Source organism: Watersipora subatra, chromosome 2 (genome assembly GCF_963576615.1).
Source record: "Watersipora subatra chromosome 2, tzWatSuba1.1, whole genome shotgun sequence".
In the NCBI taxonomy this organism is placed as follows: Eukaryota; Metazoa; Bryozoa; class Gymnolaemata; order Cheilostomatida; family Watersiporidae; genus Watersipora; species Watersipora subatra.
The window spans coordinates 7639715-7664703 of record NC_088709.1 but is presented as its reverse complement, the minus strand read 5'-3'; the positions used below and the strand labels follow the sequence as shown (position 1 = coordinate 7664703).

At 35.4% G+C, this 24989-nt stretch overlaps 1 protein-coding gene across 2 annotated transcripts in view; it reads right to left on the bottom strand.

Annotated features, from left to right (window-relative positions):
• The window catches only part of LOC137387266 (dnaJ homolog subfamily B member 6-like), a 30555-nt gene extending 5605 nt beyond the window's left edge, over positions 1–24950 (bottom strand). The window contains exons 1-5 of one of the 2 annotated variants that reach the window (XM_068073610.1): positions 24789–24950; positions 18564–18686; positions 10085–10188; positions 9000–9188; positions 242–268 (exon numbers count right to left, since the gene is read on the bottom strand). In XM_068073610.1, the coding sequence (XP_067929711.1) occupies positions 242–268; positions 9000–9188; positions 10085–10188; positions 18564–18658 (415 nt within the window). In that variant the 5' untranslated portion in view covers positions 18659–18686; positions 24789–24950. The remainder of the gene's footprint in view (positions 1–241; positions 269–8999; positions 9189–10084; positions 10189–18563; positions 18687–24788) is intronic. The other variant, XM_068073611.1, reaches the window with a different exon arrangement.
• Between the last annotated feature and the right edge of the window lie 39 nt (positions 24951–24989).

The window sequence follows — 24989 nt, the reverse complement described above, 5'->3', positions numbered from 1 at the left end:
GGCAACTCAAAGGCAAGGTAGCAGATGGGTAAAGGAAGCATGCGTATGATAACCATGACATGCAAGCTTACATGTAAACTACTTTCATTCTTGATTAGAGCACTGCCCAAAGCCAAAAAGAAATTAAGGACATGTAGGTTCACCAAGCAAGCATCCCATAACTCCACGCAGTTTCATAGCACACTGAACCAAGAGCGAGCGCACAATTCACAGGTATGCAATTATATGTAAATTAATTTACCCCTGAATCTTGGCATAGGATATGACCCTATAAAACAGAGATTGCTGGATGCATCCCATGACATTTCAAGATTATAAATATATAATGAAAACAATGATGGCACCAGAACTCCGCAGATATACATGTATGTTGTAGAGTAAACGCTCCTACGGCGTAAATAATCTTTTCCCAGAACTTGTACGGGTTTTCATACAAACAATAAAATAATGTAAATGGCCTAATCATTTCCAAGATCTTCCCAAACTCACCCCTTTAAACCTTCAAAAAGGAAGAAACCAGGGCTAAACTTTTAATCTAATGACTGTACAGTAACTGTGGTATTATTACTTCATAGTAGCAACTTTTCTCCTTTTTCTTATCACTTTCACTCGGTTCCAGGTCTGTGATTACAGTGATTTTACGATAAGTCAAGGGGAGTGCAAACCTTTACTGAATCAATGTTTTAAGTTTTGTCTACACAGCAAGCTCTATGCTGCAAAGAAAAAGAATTAGGTTTAAAATAAAGTTATACAAAAATATATGTTCACTATAGATAATAAAAGTAGTCTCTGACTGTCTGTCAGAAGCCAAGGGTCAAGGTTAGTATAAAACATTCAATGAGACTCCAACTCATGACGTTCAGCTTGGTATACCCATACACTAATATCTGCACCAATCGACCGCCTTGTAGTATTTATGAATAATTGTGCAGCTACTTATTCTCTTTTCTTTATCTTTTCTTTTTCTGTATTGACAACTTTTCTCTTTTTTAACACTTACACATGGTTTAGGGTTTGTGATTACGACAATTTTTTCTTTAAGGGGAACGCACACCTTTAATGTCAATTTAAATCACATTTTCCACTTTTTTCATATAACAAGGTCTATGCTGCAAAGAAAAAAAAAATATTGCACATGTTTAAAATAAATAGATCAAACATATATATTTACTATAGTTAAAGCGATATCCACCTGTTCTAAACCAGGTTAGAGGTTAGTATAAAACATGACTTTCAGTGAGACTCCAACTCATGACATTCAGCTTGAAAGACCCACACACTAACATCTGCACTAATCGACCGCCTTCAAGTATTTCTGAATATTTAAGCAGCTACTTATTCTCTTTTCTTTATCCGGCACACATGACGATCTCTCAAGGCACACTCAACTACCAGGGTACTAGTACAAATGCTCCCCAACTTACAAATGAGATACATTCTGAACGGCCGGTTTGATTCGTAAGTTGTCTCAGTAGATATTTTGTACAAAGCATATGTTTAAGGATTATATAAGTATGTTTGAGGCTTGTATAAGTAACCTATATTGGTTTGTACTGCATTTAATGAACACTTCTTCAGAGAAGTTTCTGTCTCTTCCAAGGTTTTCCCTCTTTTCTTGCTAATGATCATTGATTGCATCGGCACTGCACCTTTCACGTGCTCCATGATACGGTCTTTCTGTTGGCAAATCGTACCGACAGTTGAACAACTTATGTTATACGCATGTGCAACACTCGCCATCTTTTCACCAGCATCAAGCTTCTTTATTACACTGCTTTCATTTCAAATAAAATTGATGGCCTCTTTTTTACACTTCCACTAGAAACCTTTGGCTTTTCACCAACCATGATGAATAATGGATGCAAATACATTAAATGGATGTAATACAAAATCTAACCTATGGCATCCCTGTACGAACGTCATATCTTACGTTTCACTTTACGAACAATTTTTGATATGTACGCAACAACGTTCATATCTACCATTGTTCATAACATGAACGTTTGTAAGTAGAAAAGTGTCTGTATATATAATAGAGATACTTTTATACCTGAGTTTTCTTCCATGTGCAACAAAAGAGAACACGATATTTTTAAGACTAACGATGGGAATCTTGTGATTCAAATATAATTCTGAACTTGCACCAACATTACACTTTATGTTATGTGGAATTTATTTATGTAATACGAAGCCAAAACTTTACATAAGTGGAATATATATAAATTGAGGTTTACGTTCTAGGAATGTCTAATATACCTGCTGTCAGAGTGGAACAATGTGAAATCCTAAATAAAACAGAGTTTGTGTTTTTAAAGTTAAGTTAATGATAGACAACAATAAAATGCCACCAGCATCGCAGTAGCCAGCAAGTCTATGATTGGTTAAACAATCCAATTCAATTTCATTGGACAGTATTCCGATTGCAATTTTACATTTCTAACCCAAGCGAAGGACACGTTTCTCCTGCGCCTGATCTAGCAGAAAAACTCAGTGCCATAAAAATATTCAGAACAGGAAGCATTTAGTTTCCAGATGACCTTGTTAGAGCTTTCCAGAGTTCATGTTTAGAATCACTTCCAAGTTTTACATCTTTGCAGACAACGATGAATACCAGCTGATTATCACAAAATATTTGCTGTGACAGGCACTTTTTATAAAACAGGTACAACTTACAAGGGATGTTTAATTGAATAGAGGGTACATGACAAGCTGAGTTCAGAATAATCAAGAACTTCCAAGGCAGCTCTATGAACGATTCATGCTCAAAGGTTGACATGCAACAAAATTCACATTACCGTTATTTGATATGAAAAGATTCACCATGTCTTACTTTGTGGTGTTGTAGGTGCAAAATATGTGGAAAGGTGATTACAAGCTCTTAAAAGCTCAAAAACGAACAGAAAATCGCAGCCACACGAGACCGCCGTAGTTTGGATTCCCTTTCCAAAACGGCTCAAATGTGATGTAGTTGTGAGAGATGGTTTCTGTTTACACTTTCTTGCAACCTTATTCGTCGAAATATTTTCACAAATATACTTCACGCATTCAATAAAACTCTGTCTATTGTTCTTACGCGTCTGTTTTATTGTCATCGTAATGCTGTCACTTTTAGCAGTGATATCTTATAACTTACCGTAAAAATTCGTTTAATTTTTTAGCCTTAGTTTGAAGGAGTACATATCATTGTCTGATAATCATGGCGAGCCTGTTGGTCACTTGTGATAATCAAAAAGTGCTGCAGAAATTATTTGCAAAGTATTGGGTCACATGATCAGAGAACGACTTGCCAATTAGACCAAGCCGAAACAAAACTGTAAAGTAGCGAGCATCTATATTTGATACGGGGTCTTCGGTAAAACCCGAAGTGTTTGTCATAAACTAGTACTACGATAAGTTTTATATTGAGCTTTGTATTGGCCTTTCAATTCACGTGAGAACATACGCGACAAGACGATAACCAAATTTCGTGGCTACGTCATCGAAATGAAGAGATTCAATCTACGGCGGCTTTTCGTTTTTGAGCTTTTAAGAGCTTGTAATCACATTTCCACATATTTGACACTTACAACACAACAGAGTAAGACATGGTGAATCTTTTGATACCAAATAACTGTCATGTGAATTTTTTTGCAAGTCAACCTTTAAAAACACTCATTGCCTTGAGGCAGCAATGATGAAGATACAAAAGGATCGTTGAATGGAAATACTGGTGCAGCCTGCTACAAGGGCAGAGGTTCTGCAGGATGTATATAGTAACAATTCATGGCTACAACAAAAGAGCCCTGAAACCATTTCATAGAAGCATCTTTTGCCTTGACCTTTTACTGATGCTCTTATGCACCACCAACACTATGGCCTTGACTGTTACAAAATTTTAGTAAATGAATACGACAAACTGGGAGTTATCCTCTCTACGCACTGCTTTTAATAACAAGGACCAGAAACAGTCATTACTTTATTGAGTGAAGCAAGAGCAGTGGATTAGTTCTTTGAAATTCACTCGTGGCAAATCCCCACAATGTATTTCCTCTTTTACTGAAGAATATAACCACAAAAGTATCCCATACTCAACTACAATCTAACCTTGAAATAGATTGATAGGGTGACAGAGCTTGAAGAAGCTATGACCTGCGCTACTGATTGTTTCATAAAAAAATTACTCTTGATTAAAGTGTGTGCTCATGTAACTATGCTGATAAAACATGTAGACTGTCAGTGTCATACCTCCTTTCGCTGACTGAAGAAAATTGGAGCAGACATGTACCAAATTTGAAAAACATCTACCTTTTATAAATTTATTCAAAATTGCTAGATTCATGTGTGAGAAAAGATAAATTTGCAATGTTTCAATTATGAAAAAGGCTGTATAGCTAGTGAATCATTACCAGCTCTCATGGAAAGACTACAAACATCTCATATCAAAGAGTATTTAACAAATTTACTGTAATATAGTTGCCATTTCTAACCACTATTCATTCATGAATAATACAGACAATCATATGCAACAACAGAAGCAAATAATCGTAACACCCAGGGAATAACTGCTAAGAAATTTCTGCTTCTGGTACAAACTTGGCAAGAACTCCTAAACATAAAAAGCTTAGGCCTATGATAGTAACAACCTTTTCAAGTTGATAACGGAAAAAACAGAGACATTCGGAGTCATCCGCTTTTTGGCTAATACTGTGGAGACAACTCACTAAACAAGAGAATATGGTGAAGCCTATTGTAGATATGAGGAAAGCTATTACAGAAACTTGAAACTAGTTTGTGACACCAATGAAGCAGTCATTATAAATGCTGAGACAAGTGAGCTATGGATTAGCTAGCCAAGACAACCCCCCAATGGATATTTTTGACATGAATAAAAAATTCATTATTGATACCTCACAATATTTCTTTAGTGAACAGAAATCAATTTATTACTTGCAGTGCATCAAGGTAAAACACGTTCATGCACTGTTCATAAAGATTATGAAATGCTACTGAAGAAGAAACTCGAAACTGATTATCACGATAAATCCAATGTTTTTGACTGTCGACAATTACAAACAAGACTGCCACTGTGTAGGCTTTCGTTTTCCTTTCCATATCGGTAATTATTTTACCTCTGACTCCTCACGCACTCCGGTCAGCCAAGCTAACTAAAGGCAACCCGATTCTAACATATTCAGTAGCTGAATATAAGCACACAGTGGCCTAATGCCCCGGCTCACAATCCGACACAACGGTGCGTTTAAACCACAAATTTTAGTGGAGCCTTTGCTAAAATTTCTGCGGTCAAGCGGAGTCTTGCAATGTTTAACGCTACACAACGATAATGTGAGCACATAGCCACGCAACGTTCCTTTGATCTATCTTGTATATCTGTTCTCTATAGAGCTGTACGTAAGTTGCTGATTGCCCGGGTAACCATGTGCCAAGAATGATTGTTTTTCTTGAGTGGTGACGCATTATTATCAAAATCAGTTACAGTTGAAAGCTTTCGTACAAAGTTTTCTGCATACATGATGCGGCGTAATACTTTGATGAACATTCTAACTACTGCTAGACAAATATCAACAATAATACATAGCTGGTAATTCATAGCTCCATAGAGCTTGTCAAAAATTTCAGTGGCCTATGGGAGGTGTCCACATGTTCCTACCAAAAGTTGATGTACTGATAAGAAGACAACTCCATTAGACAGAGAAGCTATTACTACCACTCTCCGGAGATTGATATAGTTGAAAGAAATTAGATTGTTGCACCATAGCTGTGTTGTAGCATAAGGTAGACCTCAGTGAATGAATATTCAGTAGTACCTTTTAGCTACCAGTCCAACCAGCAAGCAGTTATCATATATGTTGAGTGCTTATCATGCTTATTGTAAGTGAAAAGAAAAGTTTATAAGCGAGTGAAAGGAAGTATTTTTGTAGCAACTGATCTAGCAGAAAAAATCAGAGCTTTTAAAATATTCAGGACAAGCATTTAGGTCACAGATGACCTTGTTAGAGCTTTCCAGAATTCATGTTAGGAATCACTTCAAATTTTTAAATCTTTGCACACAAGGATAGATACAATCTGACTATCACAAGATATTTGTTGTGACAAGCACTTTTTATAAACCAGGTACAACTTACAAGGGATATTTAATCGAATAAAGGGCACATGACAAGTTGAGTTCAGAATAATCAAGAACTTCCAAAGCAGCTCGATGAACAATTCATGCCTGAAACACGCTTTGCCTTGGGACAGCAATGATGAAAATACAAAAAGATCGTTGAATGGAAATACTGGTGCAGCCTGCTACAAGGGCAGAGGTACTGCAGGATGTATATAGTAACAATTCATGGCCACAACAACAAAAGAGTCTGAAACCATTTCATAGAAGCATCTTTTACCTTTACCATTTACTGATGCTCTTATGCACCACCAACACTATGGCCTTAACTGTTACAAGAGTTTAGTAAGTGAATACGATGAACTGAGAGTTATCCTCTCTACACACAGCTTTTAATAACAAGCACTAGAAATGGCCATTACATGAAATTGTATGTAACTTGGCCAACAGAAAATACATGTAGCCTACATACAGCAAACACTGATGAAAATCCCAGGCCGTGTTTCAGTGATGCGTTGTAGAGGCATATACATACCAACCCTAATGAAACCTCTATGAACTACCATAATTCAACAAATATGACGAAACTATTGATATCTGATCACCATACGCATACTACCGCGTGTAATAAAATCTCAACTATTAAATACTACAAAACTTTCTTTTCGCTGCAGTTTTAGTTGACACTAACAATTGGCATCACTTCCTGTTTGTAATAATTAATGTAAATTTTTGAATGGCAGTTACTGAGTGAATATGTATCCCTCACCTAGACTACCACATAATTACTAGTTAATGCTGTGAAAATGCCAATATCCTTTACTGCTAGCTAGTGATAATAAAAGCATTGTGAACACAATAACACAATTTCACATAATAAAGACTTAAACACCAAAGCAATTGTACTACATCATTGCTAATGTGAAGATAATTCTGCTGATATTGGAGGTATAATAAATATCTATGCTCCAAAAATGTATCCAATTAGGCTCACTAACAGAGAAAGGTTTGACGAAAGCAGCCATCACTAAGGACCTTGTCTCAGTTTGATTGATTCCTTTATAAAGTTAATCAAAAGGGATTATAATACCAGAGCATACCAAACTAGGAAAAGGCAATGTTTACCATGATTCAAGGGTTTACTCTGATTGGATGTTCCACTGAGCATGCATTAGAGAACGAAGAGATGTAAAATAGTAATAACTAACTTACTAAATGCACTCTCAAAAAGATCAGAGCCACCATAGAGATGTATAGTAATAACTAACTTACTAAATACACTCTCAAATAGATCAGAGACACCATAGAGATGTATAGTAATAACTAACTTACTAAATACACTCTCAAATAGATCAGAGCCACCATAGAGATGTATAGTAATAACTAACTTACTAAATGCACTCTCAAAAAGATCAGAGACACCATAGAGATGTATAGTAATAACTAACTTACTAAATACACTCTCAACTAGATCAGAGCCACCATAGAGATGTATAGCAATAACTAACTTACTAAATACACTCTCAAATAGATCAGAGCCACCATAGAGATGTATAGTAATAACTAACTTACTAAATACACTCTCATATAGATCAGAGACACCATAGAGATGTATAGTAATAACTAACTTACTAAATACACTCTCAAATGAATCAGAGACACCATAGAGATGTATAGTAATAACTAACTTACTAAATACACTCTCAAATAAATCAGAGACACCATAGAGATGTATAGTAATAACTAACTTACTAAATACACTCTCAAATAGATCAGAGACACCATAGAGATGTATAGTAATAACTAACTTACTAAATACACTCTCAAATAGATCAGAGACACCATAGAGATGTATATAGTAATAACTAACTTACTAAATACACTCTCAAATAGATCAGAGACACCATAGAGATGTATAGTAATAACTAACTTACTAAATACACTCTCAAATAGATCAGAGACACCATAGAGATGTATAGCAATAACTAACTTACTAAATACACTCTCAAATAGATCAGAGACACCATAGAGATGTATAGTAATAACTAACTTACTAAATACACTCTCAAATAGATCAGAGACACCATAGAGATGTATAGTAATAACTAACTTACTAAATACACTCTCAAATGGATCAGAGACACCATAGAGATGTATAGTAATAACTAACTTACTAAATACACTCTCAAATGGATCAGAGACACCATAGAGATGTATAGCAATAACTAACTTACTAAATACACTCTCAAATAGATCAGAGACACCATAGAGATGTATAGTAATAACTAACTTACTAAATACACTCTCAAATAGATCAGAGACACCATAGAGATGTATAGTAATAACTAACTTACTAAATACACTCTCAAATAGGTCAGAGACACCATAGAGATGTATAGTAATAACTAACTTACTAAATGCACTCTCAAATGGATCGGAGCCACCATAGAGATGTATAGTAATAACTAACTTACTAAATACACTCTCAAATAGATCAGAGACACCATAGAGATGTATATAGTAATAACTAACTTACTAAATACACTCTCAAATAGATCAGAGACACCATAGAGATGTATAGTAATAACTAACTTACTAAATACACTCTCAAATAGATCAGAGACACCATAGAGATGTATAGCAATAACTAACTTACTAAATACACTCTCAAATAGATCAGAGACACCATAGAGATGTATAGTAATAACTAACTTACTAAATACACTCTCAAATAGATCAGAGACACCATAGAGATGTATAGTAATAACTAACTTACTAAATACACTCTCAAATAGATCAGAGACACCATAGAGATGTATAGTAATAACTAACTTACTAAATACACTCTCAAATAGGTCAGAGACACCATAGAGATGTATAGTAATAACTAACTTACTAAATGCACTCTCAAATGGATCGGAGCCACCGAAGAACTGAGAGAACAAATCAAAGGGATCCTGAAAGTGAAAGCCAGTGAATCCAGGAAATCCATCGAAGTGATTGGCTCGGGAGGAAGACGAGCTGTGCCCATTGGAGGGATTAAGCCCTTCTTTGCCATATTTATCATAGATACGTTTTTTCTCTTCTAAAATAGAGTCAAAGCGAAAGAGAAATGAGAGAACTGAATGGGTAAAATGGGACTGAAGAAATAATGATAATGTATCAAAGATCAGTCTCTCGACGTATGAATGGTTCGATTAACTCTTTCGCTACCGCAAGCCGATGTATTGGCTTGAGCGGTAATATAAGTACAGACGGAAGTCGATGTATCGGCTCATCAATAAGGTTCACTTTTCTTCTTGTTACAAAGCCCACACATTAGCTAGACTATTAAAATTTTGTACCTAATGATACAAACTCGTTACCAAGCATGCGCAACCAATTGAAAATTTTTTGGCTCAACAATTCCATTTCTAATTATTTTTCAAAACGGCAAAACCAGATCGTTATCGTCATGGCAATAAGAAACACACCGCGTTCGTTCAAAGCAAAGAAAAAGAACGAGAGAAAGATTTACTAAACAATTTCATACTTGTAGATAATTTTTTTCTGAATAAGATGCATTTTAAAGTAAAACAATATCTGTATTTATTCTCGAGATATTGCTTAAATACTAGCGGTATATCATTTTTTTGAAAACCTGTTCGAATTAATTTGGGCAGAATAATCGTTCGGTCAGAATTTAATGCGGTAGTGAAAGAGTTAATGGTATGAATGCTCATTCTTAGACTGATGTGCATCAAAAGCTGTGTTAATACAAATACGATCAGAACTCGGTTTAGGAAATCAAGATTTAAGCCATGACCAGCTGACAGTTTACCAGAGTGTACACTATAACGTAGTATTGCTGTATCCGCTCATGATTTAAACATTGACATAGCTCTGTAAAATCATCTCTCAGCAAAAAATAAAAGACAGTTGTATCTCGCCTGTGTAATATTTGAGCTATAAGATAATTCGGAGAAGACTGAAACAACGTACTGTCTGAGAGGACTTCATATGCCTCCGCAATTAGCTTGAAGCGCTTTTCGGCCTCCTCCTTGTTGTCGGGGTTCTTGTCTGGATGCCACTTCAAGGCCTGCGTTCTATAACGAAAAGAACTATGTCAAGTGTTAAAAGTGAATATTTTCTAAAAATGACATACAAAATGACTGTTTCTGTGATTTTCAGTCAATCGCTTTCAACTTCCGCATAGAGAATTACACGTCCACAGTAAAATTCAGTCAAAAACCAAGACGAGGCGTTTCTCATGCAATTAATGTAGAGATGAATTTTAGATTAGAACCATTTTAGTAGCTTGCAAAGAAAGCGTGCAATGACAATGCATACATCTTTGGACACAGCGGATGTTGCTGCGACTGTCAACTTGTAGTGAACTAGCACAAATAGCAACAGAGACCACTACCAATTCCACTATTCTTTGAAATGGAGATGAAAGTGGTTCTTTCACATAACAAATAAAAGGAAATTCACAGCATCTATTGTATTCCCTATCATATAAGATGACCTTTATCCTAAGGCTCTCATTCTCAGAGACCTAATAAGCTTGCTGACAAGCTTTTGTCGAAAGAACAGCAGGTGGAACTTGGAGTCATGACTCCTTGGTTGCGAGCCAAGCGCATGTTAATACTTGTATATCAGCAAGCAGATGTGTAGAAACACGTGGTAAATTATCGCTTAGCTCACACGTCAGTTATGTGAAACTAAAGGTAGAGAATGTCATAAAAATAATTCGGGATATTTAGATAACGGAGACAGAAATGGTACATAGACATGGTAAGATTATATCATTGATAAAAGGCTAAGTCAATATTGAAGTTCATTTGTAATGCCTGATAACATACCTAACACTGACAAACCCTCAGTGTGGATGCCAAATAACATTAGGAATAGTCTAAAACAGATACCTCACAAAAAGCTACAATAATTACCATGCGTTTAAATTGCGTATATTTAACAAAAGCAGAAATTCTTAATTTTTAAAACTGTATATAATGGTTTATTTCAAAAGTTCCATGATTTTCTGGAAATGTGGAAGTTCTATTGCAGCTCACATTCAATAACTGACGGCAGAGTTACTCAATTGTTCCCTGTCTCCTAGCTGTATTTAACTATTAAAACAATACTCTTACTATCTTACTGGAGACGACAATCAAGTAACTACTGCAAATTTAAACTTAGGTTACAATTTAACTTTACAGTTTATCAAGGCTGATCTATTACTATCCTATATATACTACTAGATGAATGCCCGGCGTTGCACGGGTGACAAAAAAGTTTTTTGCACAGCAAATTTACCATAAAACCTCTACATAAACACCACCTATATTTAACGCCGCTATAGGAAAAAGGTTAAAAAATATAACGCCACCCTTCAATTGAACGCCACATTATTTGAATGCTACTTCTATTTGACCGATACTACATGTATTTGACATTCTTTGTTTTCACAAATCATATTAGCAAGTGATCAGTAGAAAAGTGTCTAAAAAAATGTGCTAATAATGACTCGATTGCATCAACAGCAATTAATTCGTCCATTGTTTCTGTTCGTATCGGAGTCCATTTTTCAACTTCGGGCCTTTAACTTTCTTCAATAGAAACTGATTGCAACACCAAAAAAATAATTAGTAACTGTATCAGGCTAATAGTAGTTCCTGTTTTTTAACAAAGTCTTAATACTTCGATGTATGAGGAAAGGTTTTCGCATTTATGATGGAAAACGTGCTACTATTTACTTTGAGGTGAACATTTGAGGCTATTTTGATTACAGGCTGTTTCTCTTTATTCGCGCTAGAAGTTTCTATTCAAAATGGCACCGTGTAACAGTTTTGCTCTTCCAAAAAATTTTGTTATATTAAATATACTTCTAATATTTTTCTTTTAAAAATGTAAATATTTGTTTTAAAATATTAATGTTTGTTGCTGCATGTATTATAATCATGGTTTGTTTGTCACTTTTTCTTGAATATATATTTGTAGTATTTGATAGATATTAGAAAACTTATAAATTTGCATATTTATAGCATATTATTTGATAGCATGATCGCGATAATATGAACTCAGCTTTCAATGGATCAACGCTCGTAACTCCTGTACCATTGCACATAAAAAGCCAGTTTTGGTTGCCAACTGTAATAAACATATCGATGAGTGTAATGAGCTTTTATGCCCCCTGTTAAATATAGTTATAAAATAAAAATATACCTTCAAATTTGAAATAAACAACTTAAAAGCTCTAACAAATGGCAACGCAGGCTAAAAGAACATCGTTGGTTAATTGCAAGCAATAAATAGAGCAACTGGTAGAGACATGTATCAGCTTCCTCATGCATCTTTATTAAAAAATTCTACAAGTTGGAGGTAAGTTAGCAAATTTCTTGCCTCCACAAAGGTTAATGTCGCACCGCCCGAAAGAGAGTGCAAAATATAGACAACATTCGAATTGTCCGTGCAAGGGTTAAATTTATTTCTTAACATCCTGACGAGGTGTTTGGGAAATACAACGCCACCCTTTATTTGAAGGTCATGTTTAATAAAGCACCACCCTAAGGGAAGGGTTAAAAAATAGAGCGCCATGGCGTTCAAATAGAGGTTTTACAGTATGTTTAATCAACATATACAACATTTACCATTCTAACTTTTACATGAAGGTGTTCGGTTAATTTCTGTGTAATGTGTATATTTCTGTGTAATTCGCACTGTAGGGGAGACCGGGGTAGGTTGATCATGGGGGCGGATTGATCATTGGATTTCTTGCAGCAGGTATGTTTATCTCATCAATTATCTTATCAGTATAGTGGAAAACCTTTAAGGAAAAGGTAAAGGTCAACTCAGCAGATGAAGACATGAGGTAAAAAAATTAAAGCATTTTTTCTGTTTTTACACTTTTTGATCTCATATTTGATGCTGACTGGGTATCCAATTACTGGACACAATATTCATTGTTGAACATTCATATACTACAATTTATTTTAGCAAGATACATCTTTTACCATGCCAAAATAGTGCATACCTAGTTTCAATGCAGGTTTTGTAAATTATGAAAATTCCACAATTGGCACATTGGGGCAGGTTGATCATTTGCATTTTTGGAGAGGTTGAGCGGTGATCAACCTGTCCTATTTTATTTTTTATGAACAATTACAATGTTACCATCAGGTAGCCCATGATAGACTGATATGGTCGTAAAGATAACTGCTCTACTAGCCATGTATATCTGCATGCAAAAGATGATTGTATCAAGACAATTTAACCACCAGATAGGGGTCCTATGATAAAACCATGAATTGGGCAAAAAAAATTCTGTTTTCAGTAACACTGGAGGCCATATTACCTGAAATAAGATAAATTAATTGTTGTTATAAGACTTTCTTGTAATCTTATAGTTCGCAGTCGGTGGTCTAGCATTTAGAAACAGCCTTCTCTTTTAACTATTGATGTCCAGTTTTGAATCTTTTTTTTACACAGCTGTTTGTTAGTGGTGCTTGTCCTTTTGTTAGCCAATCATATGTTAGTGACTCCTCACATGTTATGGTGATACTCATTTACTTAGTCTCTCTCTTCTCTACCTGTGTAGTGACAATAAAGTATGCTTAGCTACAAAATAGTTCTCAAATTCTATCATTAATTATGCACTTGGTCATTATGTCAATCCTCTTGATTCTCGATAATCACTCATCTCATGTTAGCATTCAGGGGATCTGAAAGGCTAAAGAGAATGGGATAGTAATGCTCACAATACCACCCCATACAAGCCATCAACTTCAACACCTAGACATTTCGATATATGGACGGCTCAAAGTATACTATAACCAAGCAGCTGATGATTGGATGCGCAATAACCATGGCCAAACCATACAGATTTTCAATGTTAGTGAGTTCATCAAGGATGCTGCCATAAACGCCATGACCCCTCGGAATATTCTGTCAGGGTTTCAAACCACAGGAATAGACCTTTTAAATTGTGGTATCTTTAAGGAGCCTGATTTCGTAGCTGCAGAAATCATGGACAGACATGAGCCGGATAATGCATATGTAACATCAGGTAGATGTTACAAATACGATACGCCTATCGCCTCAACATCAAATTTTTTGAATTCTAATCTCAACATCTACTTCAGAAGTCCAGGCTACCCCTCTGTGGGTATAGAGATATCGACCGGTGAAGACCAGAGCGATAAATATGTTTCTCCCTCGGATTTATTTCCAGCGCCCAAAGCTGGGCCCCCTCAAAGAATGGGAGCGTAAAAGAGGTCGAACACCCTTACTGACTGACACCGTAATGAAGCTGCAGCTAGAGGCTGAGGCAGCACCAAGGGCTTGACCAGCCAGTTGCTCAGCTGAGAAAAATAAAGGGAAGAGAAGCAAGAAATCAAAAGCTCCTGAGTCATCAGATACAGAACCAGAAATAGAGTGTCCTAACCTAACAGATGAGGAGGAAGTTGATGTTATCCCAAATTTCAATGAAAGAGTTAGCGACTATGTGTTGGTCAAGGTATACGGTAAAACGCGAAACCGATATAAGAAGTATTTATCGGTAGTGGCTATGATAGAAAGTGATGGAGATCGGTTCGTAACTTTCCTGAAAAAAGTAATCGCCAGCAAAAGTTCTACAATGGAAGAAGATTGGGTTGTTGGCTCTGAAGTTATGAGAGTTCTCCCAGAACCAATTGTAGGTAATCGTTTTGTGAAATTCCTTGAGGATGTTGATGCCGACTAAACTATCCATAAATGGCAGTCATTGTTTTGTTACACATAGTTATTGCATGGACATGCAAAAACGTTTTAGTTTATCTGCTTACTAACTTGTGAAGAACAGGAGTACTCATTCATTAACAAACATTGAAGGTTTTCAACTCTCTTGCATCTTGATGTTTTATGTTCACTTTTACCAATAATTACATAGATGTTGCATAAGCGCTTTTGTCAGCTGGAAATTCTACTTGTTACATACTATAGAAAGAAGTTTAGTTCTGCTATTTTTTCACTTTTCTGAAAATCACATGGAAGGTACTTCTTGGTGACTTTTTAGTTCAATTATTTTACATTCAGTTTTTATCCGTTACTGAGTGAGTAGCTCTGGCTTAATTGGCAGCCAACTTTCTTATGTTATTGTGTACTCTCATGAAAATGTGCAGTTATATGACTAAGATTTACTAAAATGCACCAAAAACATAAATTTGGTTGTGAGTGTTTCAAAAACGCTCAAATTCAAGTTTAGCTCAACCTGCTCCATGTATGATCAACCTGTCCCACACCAATGCTCAACCCACCCCATGTGTGATCAACCTGCCCCATTTTTTTCGGGCCACTTTTTCCATCATGGTTTGGTATCAGCTGATTCTTAACATCAATGACTTCAGTGGTAGCTAGTCACATATACTCTGCATCTTTTCCCCAATTTTGAAGTCGTTTGATCAATTGGGTGAGAACTTAAGAAACTTTGTCAAAACAGCGCTCAACCTACCCCAGTCTCCCCTACTGGCTGATGTGCCTACAACAACTTTATATTAATTGCAAACCTTGTCTAAGCATCTTTTTCATTTATGGACACTCATTTTTCTTCTGGTATGGCTTCACTCAGGACACTAGCTACAGTGTTGAGAGTGAAACCATGAAACCAGGGTTGGAAAAAACCACAGTTTTTATGAAAAACCAGGTTTTTTTGGTTTAAACCGGTTTTTATGGCTTAAACCGGTTTTTATATTTTGACTAAGGTTTTTGCAATTTCAAGTCTAATTAACATCACTTACTATAGCTGCATGATTGAGTATTGAACATACATATGTGGAATCATCTATTAAAGATGGTACTGTGGGAGTTGTTATGGGAAAAGAGAGAAAACATGGAAATTTCGGAATGAGTCTTTAATTAAACATGATTGATGAAATACAGAGCAGAAATCTTATCACATAACGTGAATATTTTACATACAGCTCTATGTATTAGGAGTTTTGATCCAAGTGATTAGTCGTGTGATAGTGTAGAGCAGAGCATAATGCAGATGCATTACTAGTGTTTGGAACAGTGGCAGATTACTCAACTTCTATCGCCTCAATACTAACATCACTGTCTAAATTGGTGTTTTCAGCTTGACATTTTGCTACGTGAGCTTTAAGCTTATCTGCGTGACTTCGCGTTATGATGACAGCACACCTATTGCATTTTGCCTTAAAACCTTTGCCTTTTGCAGTTTGAGTGAAAAACTGCCAAACGGGATCGTGTTTGCGAGGCATGTTGGAAATTCAAGGCACAACTTCAATTTTTCAAAACACGAAAAACTTGATAAACTGAATTCTAACAATCCAACTACTTTGGCTTGTGCCCAATAAATGAAATATCCTTTGCAAACTTGAAGCTTTTGCCCAAAAGGATTTTATTGTTTTAATTTCTAATTATAACTAATCCTTTCTCCCTGGCAAGACTTGAGAAAATATTCACTCATTATTAGAGACGATAATTGGATTAGTATATGTTTCACATGGTTTTTATATTTCATCATTAAAGTGATCCTTATATCATTTGATAAAAACAATTGAAAATAAAATTCACTAATTCATTGTTGTGCTAGGATTTCATGTAGTTTCAACTTGAGCTTTGCCATCAATTTACTACTGTGTCCCAAATAAACTTCCACAGCTGATAATTACATATATTTGCATTTCTACCACACATGAACCACGAGGAGCTCAAAATATTATGTTTTTCACAAAAAATAATGAAAAACCCGGTGTTTTCGACTGGTTAAAACCGGGTTTAAACCGAGCCAACCCTGCATGAAACATTGGCATGTGTAATAAGTATTTTTCCAATTTATTCCATAGTATAGCCAGTTGGACAGCATAGCGCATTAGATAAATGACATAGCGCATTAGCCTGACTACAGAACCTGAGGTTCTTAGTTCTAATCTAGTGCGCAGTGGACTTTCATTCCTAAAACATTATCGCTATAACTGAACAGAGAAACATTGAGATTTATATCTATCGTTTTTTCGACGTCGTCACGCTGTTTGCACATGCGCTCGTCCACGAAAAAGCTGCCATCTTTGTAGAAAACGATCGTCATTCCTTTGATTAATAGTATTTTTCGGTGTTGTTTTGATACTAAAATAAAAAAAATGCAAACAAAAGCATTGTTTGCAATAATTAATTGCAGAAGCTTCGTGTTTTTAACGATAAAAGTTGTCCATAAAGATGGCAGACAACGATAGAATGACGTCACGAAAAAACGAAGGATAGGTAGATTATTATAAATTGACAAGGTACTATACTCTGCCAGCGAATCATGAGTGGTACAGGTCTTACAAAGACACCTTGCATTTTTAATAAGTTAATGTTTATGTAAGATCAGCAGCTAAACAGCGAAACTTTGTAAAAATGATTTGAAAAAGTAAACTATAGAGATAACTATCAAACTGATAAGATTTTTTGGTTCAAGTCTAACTGCTTTATATTATTTTAGAAAATATTTGTAAACATCCTTTACAAGTATATCGAGTATGTATTGAAATTTATGCAAACGATCTACTTTCTCGTTATTTTCATATACAAATCAACTTTTCACTCCTCATCTTCTTCAGTGTCAGCCGGATGAAGATCTTATTACAACGACAAACAAATTAACTGGAATCGTCAACAATAGAAATTAGAAAATGTTAATCCAAAATGTTAATGGAAAACACCTTCAAATGCTGTTTCATCTATCATGCTTCGAGTGCTATTTCATCGCGAGCAATAAGATTTATGCAATACAAAAACATGCTATTTCATAGTAAAAGACGAGACGAACAATCCAAATTTGCATAATTTATCCGTTTTGATATCAGCAAACCAGTAATGGTGAAGCAAAAACTCAAAAGACTGTATCATCCTGCATTAAACCTTCTTTGTATATATGGTATACCGACAGAAGGGCAAAGGATGGAGTCGATATAGGTCAGCAGCAATGAAGTTAGCTTTGCAAACCTGCTTCAGATTCGTCCAAATACTGTTTCAACTGCTTTACACAAAAATAATGTGCAGAATGAATACATGAAAATATGTGTAATTTTATGTATTTTTAAAATGATGAGCTCTGTATAGAAAGAGTTAAAAATTTTCTGGCAAGTCTTTGCCAAACAACTTAGCACTGTGCTATTTCAGATATCTTTCACATGTTTAATTTTTAAATACTGTTTTGCAAACTATAATGCCATATGACTAATACTACATCATCCCTCTATATAACACTGTTTTCTTCAATATTGTGTTTTGTTTTTGCTATTGAAAGCAACCTAGCATTAAACATCGTGAGGTGAAAACACCTGAACCCTGCACTAACTTTATGTCAGTGAAAAGTGTTACTCTGCGCGGTCATGTATGCCGTGTCTTGGTTGCATATTTTGAGATTTGCAGACCGTAATTTCAGTCAGCCAAATCCATCCCATCAGTTGACACTATTAAAAGCTGTTCATATTACCTGTAGCCCTTCTTTATTTCGGAAGAGGTGGCACTGCGGGTAATGCCAAGCATGTCATAGTAATCATCGCTACACTCTGTTGTTCTTGCCGTCATAGCTCTCAGTGGGGCATGTCACAATTACCTGCACAGATGGCATTTGACTAAACAATGAAGAAAATTGAAACTAAAGTTTAGAAAATCAAATGACAGAGGTTTGTTTTCACTGTCCTGATGTGTAGTACATGACAACTACAGAGCCGACCTTAATGATGAGCTCACACAAAATATCAGTAGATTTTATTAGAAAATATGAGTACTTTTTTATCATTTGCGATTGTTTTAGATGTTTGAGGTGATCTGACTGCCAGGATGTTTCATGATTAAAATCGATAAAACTTGATCGTGGTTAAAATGCTCAGACTCTAGTGAAAGTGCAATTATGAAGTCTATAGTTGCACTTCGGCAAAGAGATCAGACAAAATAGAGACGAGTATCCGACTTGACTGTAATGACGGGTATCAATAATCTATCAATAATGAAAGAGGCAACCACAATACTAACGACTTCGAACGTTTTAACCAGATCGAGTTTAGTCGAATTTAATCTTAAAACATCCTGGCAATCACATCACCTCAAACGCTAAAAACAATCGCAAATGTCACAAAAATAATGATATTTTCCGGTAAAATCAACTAAAATTTTGTGCAAGCCCATTTTCAAGTCGACTAAGAAAAACCAAAGACACGGGTTGCTCAAACTTTATCTAGCTGATGCCTGTCTCAGCGTGATCAATACCCACACACGTGTACCACGCTAAAATAATAGAACACCAATACAATGCACAGATTCTGCACATGAGAAAGCTGCCTCAGTTGTAACTAAGCCACAGACCGGTGTGTTAAAATCAGTGTGCTAACAACGTTAAGTGTATGATAGCTCTTCTGACAAATAGAGGATTCATACATCAAGAAAAACAGTATACAAAACAGGTTGCTACACAGATCCCGCAGATACAGATAATCCTAGCAACCAAATAACAATGCCGAGAAATGATGAGTGTTGATAAAGGAATGTGCTCTAGTTGCTATGCTAGAGGTTATGGGCATGTACTCTAGTCTCCCTCTTCTGCTTTCATTTCAATTAATAAAATCTATAAACGCGGCCACTACACTTGCAGGGAAACTTACCAACGGAAAACAGCAACCAAATATTCTATAATGACATATATTTTAAGACAGCTACTAGCAGGCTTGAGCAAAGAGTGTTGGCTCAATATGAACACTTCTTTCCAGACGTAAGCGGAAAATATAGGAGCTCACTAGTAATTTTGCGATTTTAATTGATTAGACTAACTACACACCTTGTGTTCATGAGTTCTAAATAAAACCGACATACTGGCTGGTCGCATTGCATTGTTACATAGAGTGCAAACAGAGATCACATCAGGTGCTATTTGCTTTGCCTTTCGCCTGACAAAGCGGCAATAGAATTAAAGATGGATTACTTAAATTAACGGATAAGTTTGAAAGAGTGAGCACGAGGAAGTACAACAAGAACATTCGAGAAAAACTCTGCATGGTTTAGGACAGTGAAGACTGCATTTAATATTTGAGCCAAAAAGTGAACAGCTGCTATGCATTTGATTTGAAAATTCGACAGAACCTTCTGGCAAATTTCTTTCTTATTTTGATATACGTAAACATCGAATTTACAGCGTAGCTGTCTTAATGATTTGCCTCTTACATGACAGCCTATTCAAACACTACTGACGAAATGTTGCAACTGCTGCCTGAACGATAGTTTATACAACTTATGTAATCAAACCTAGACAACAATGAACTGCTGTCATATATCTAGTGCAGTCCAATCCTGGTAATTTTGCCTGTGTTGTTTTTAGAATTTTCAACCAAATTTGATAAAAATGGAACAGTGATAATTTTGATAGCTTTCAAAAACTAGTAAGACTTTAATAGAACTAGCAATAGAGTTGTAATAGAACTAGCAATAGAGTTGTAATAGAACTAGCAATAGAGTTGTAATAGAACTAGCAAAGATAAACGGCAGCACAGACTGAACTTACATATTTGTTAGTAGTGAGTACTTGAAGTAACTAGTTTCAATCACAACTGCATTCACAACTTTGAAAACAGGATTTTCTTGTTCAACGAATATGACGCTATCTCAAAGAAAGTTCTAGAAAGCTTGCAAGAAAGCTGCATGATAATAATCCGATGCTGCAAGGGCAAAGCTTTGCATTTAGCTAAGTTGGTAGTCTGTTATATACATGTAGCTATAGCAAAAACAGCCTACATTGATCATTGATCTGCGTTGCATATTCTGTGATCAAAACAAAATTGTTCGTCTTGTAACCATTTCCCGTCACACCTACTTGAAGATTCGTTTGCGACAAAACTTTCATATTTAAAATGTAGAAACTCTCACGTAGCTACAAGGCAAAAGAAATATACAATTGTAACATAAAAGTTGCCCATAATATCAGACCTCGAGCGACCTACAAAATTAGTAAACTATCACATAGAGTACTGTATGCAAAAGACAGATGTAGTTACAACCAGTAATAAAACTATTCTCATTGACGTATGTTGTAGGTCTGCGCGCTTTACAATGATTTCTGAACGCAAATAAAATGTCAGAAATCGTTGCTATTTCAACCATTTATAGCACGCCAACCATGAACATTCTCACACTGTAGATGTTTCGCGTTGAGCCTGACAGTAAAATTTGTGTCAGCATGTTGCTTAAGCGTTGAAAAAAATAGTTTTTTATTTCAAATCGGTTGATCCGGTTTGTGCTGAGTTATGTTGTTTGTTGCAACTTTATTACTCCCATGTGTTACATGCAAATTTATGTACTTAGGTCATAAATTGATGAAGAGTTTGGACATTTCGATTTTAGATTGGCAGTGATAAGTACATCCGAGTGTTGATTAGTTAGTCTATAAAAGGAATAATGAATTTATAGTTACATGAGTGAATTGTGAGTTGGGTATTTAACTTTTTTACTGCGACATGCTAAATCCTTTATTCGACCATAAAACTGATTGAAAGTTTTAATAGTCCAACATTTAAATTTATGCCTAGAGGTACAAAAGTAACCTAAAACGGAACACATTCTTTATTTTTTGAGTAGGTTTGCACTAACTGACTTGAATTTTTATTCCCAAATTACAGCGGTAAAATATCAAAAAAGCAAGAACTTTTGTCAATAAGTTTTCACAAAAGTTTGGTGTCTGCCACTGCCAGGAAATTACATTTGCAGCTAAATAACATTGATCATTAGAAAGAGGAGATATTGAGTTTTATATTGGATTAACAACGAAGAGAAGATATTGAGTTATAGATGAGTTTAATAACAAAAACCGCCTTACAAGCTAAAGAGCAGCATGGTGCTCCACTGTACTTGTCCCACATGAGTTACACATTCAAGAGGTGACCGCTCAGGACAATCTAACGGATAGTGAGATCATAGAATGATCAAAAAGATAATTACTTCTCATATGGGGTGCTCCAACTTGGGGTGTCCCGAGGATTCCATGTAACAACGGTAATAAGAATCATTTAATAGTTGAACAAGTACCAATCATTTCCATCCATTTTCCAGATACAGCAATATTGAAAACTTTTGATAGCAATGTCATTTTAAAATTTATGTTAACACCATTTAATAATTCACATATACAGGCAAGCTCGGATAACTCAAACTTCACGGGACCGAACGAAAGTCTTCGAGTTATCAGAGCGTTCAAGTTATCAAAACACTGTCACAAGTCCAGGTATTTATTAGTAGATAAATGTACATATACAAACTATATATAAATCAAATGCATAGATGGCTTGTTGCAAATTAAAAGGCTTCTACTGTACAGTTTTAAAAAATGTAATAAGAAAGAATAGTTATGGAATAAGAATGGAATAAGAAAGAGTTTTCTATCACTTGAGATTGGTTTGATGTTTTAGGTGATGTGATTGCCAGGACGTTTTCAAACTAAAATTGGCAAAACTTTATCGCTGTTGAAATGCGCAGAAGAAAAGACATCTTTTTCTTTTGAGCATTTTAACCAATATCAAGTTTGCCGATTTTTCATCAAGTTTCTTCGAAGGTTAGCTCACTTTTTTATGCTTTCGGAGGGCCATCACCAAGCGGATGTTTGGTAAAATTTGATTTTTTGCAAACCTTTAGAAAAGTCGTTAACAAAAATACTTTGCCGATGATGGTAATAACGACGTCTAAGAACTACTAAAAATTGAGGTTTATCTCTATGGCTTGGAATAAAGTGATATTCTAAAGTGATAACAACCGTCTCAGTAGCCGTTGGGCAGAAAAACTGTCAGAGTTGACCAAGTTGAGGTCGAGTCATTTAAAGCAATTTACCATTGTATGAGAATGGACCAAACAAAACCGTTCGAGTTAATCATGTGTTCGAGCTAACCGAGGGCGAATTATCTAAGTTTGACTATATATATATTAAACTAGCCGAATGCTCGACGTTGCACGGGTATTAAAAGCAGTCTATAAATAAATAGTGGCAGGTAACGTAGTTGCACTTGGCTAATTTGAGTAAGCTAATAGGCATATATGTATTGCCAAACTTACTAATAAGAGCAAGCTTTAGTGACGTTGCTTGTAACACAGAGTCGTTATGCGTATTTCAACCCAGACAATGACTATTAACCAACATTTCCATTGTATTCCGTGTAGCTTAGTAGGTTAGCTTGTCACCATGCGAATAGGAGGTTCCAAGATCAAATCCTCTACGATCAAATTTTATACTGCTAGATTTTACTCGCTATAACTGGACATAAGGTGCACAAACAATCAAAAATACCAACGCTGAGTTTTACAGCAATAATAATATACGAACAGATAAATTAGAACAAAACTTTGCAAAAAAGTGAAAAATCTACCCAAAACCACATTCAAACATGCTTCAAACCAGAGGGAAAATATTTGAGATCAGACGGAGGACACAGGATGACATCATGTTAGCCACTTGAGTTAGTTTTCAAGGAAACCTGTTGACCATGAAAGTGACTAATACATGATTATGATTCAACACTAGATTTACCCAAACTTTTCTGGAATATAAAGGAAATAATAAATTCTCAACATGTACATACAATGAAAAAGGCATGTTCTTCAATTTATCTAAACGCCAAAATCATTTGGTTAAAGCTACAATGTGCACAAGTAAATATTCATCGACTTGAGATGTTAAGCGTTAATGAAAGTCGATGATTAAAAGATTTAAAACCTTAAATCGTTTAAAGTTATAAAGTGTATGTTGTAAAATTGTTTTCAACATCGCAGTACCAGACTGAATAGAATTGTCATATACATGCTTGGCAATCAAAGCCCAAAGATAATAGCTATTTTTACTGTGATAACGATTAGTTTCATAAAAGAAGTTTGAGATGTGCCAAAAACTTTTTAATATAGCCACCATGCTACTAGGTATCAATGAGATTTGGCATCGGCCTTGGGAAGAAATTATTGAATCATGAAAATTTTTATTTTTTGTTCAATATTTTTGGTATCACTTTCATCCTTCCTTATTCACTACTAGCGCAATTGTGTTAGATTATATTTTCTCAAGGCTTGTTTCAAGTTAGTTTTCGTTGCTCGTTATTTTGACGAACAGTTATCATTTTAGTATTGTTGTGATTAGTATTGTTGTTTCAACTCAATTATATTAGGGTCAAGTTGATGGTTTCAGAACCTGAACTTTCCTGTCTAACAAACTGTACGTTACCATGTTTCGTTTAGTCACTTTATAAAATTATTTAGTCAAGTCTCAACAGTAATAACAATCTGTTTAATGCAGCCTTGTCGTAAATTTTGGAACAAGATTGGCTAGTTGTTCCAAATATTGTTTACCTAAACCTAGATTAATGCGTGCGACTGAAACAGCGCTAAAAATAAGTTTTGAACAACGCCTAATTTGCAAAAAGGTATACTGACAGAACAAAGCATTTCGTTGCGTAAAACTAGTTTTAACCATTCTCAATAAATTAATACGGCCTAAAACGTATTTGCAAAGGAGAAACCCGAGTAGTAAAACTGAGAAAGATGTTATTTAACAAACCAGTGTGCTCTGATACAATAGTTTAGTAATGATATACGAGCAGAATTCAACAGCAGGATGAAAGTGGCTCAAAAGTGTAAATATGTTCTTGATTCTCATCATACCGACCAACTGACAAGAGATGTCTGACGCTATACTTACAGAGTAAAATAAGTACTTTACAGATTTTTCGTAGAAGCTGGTGTTGTAGATGCAATACTAGTGGCTACATAAAGTTTCTGGTATCTACACAGTAGAAAATATTGGTTATTATAACTCTAAGGACTAGCAACAACCCTTACAACGATGCAGCAGCGGAGTGAGCAGTTCTCAAAGTAATGCTCGTTAAAAACAACGACGTCA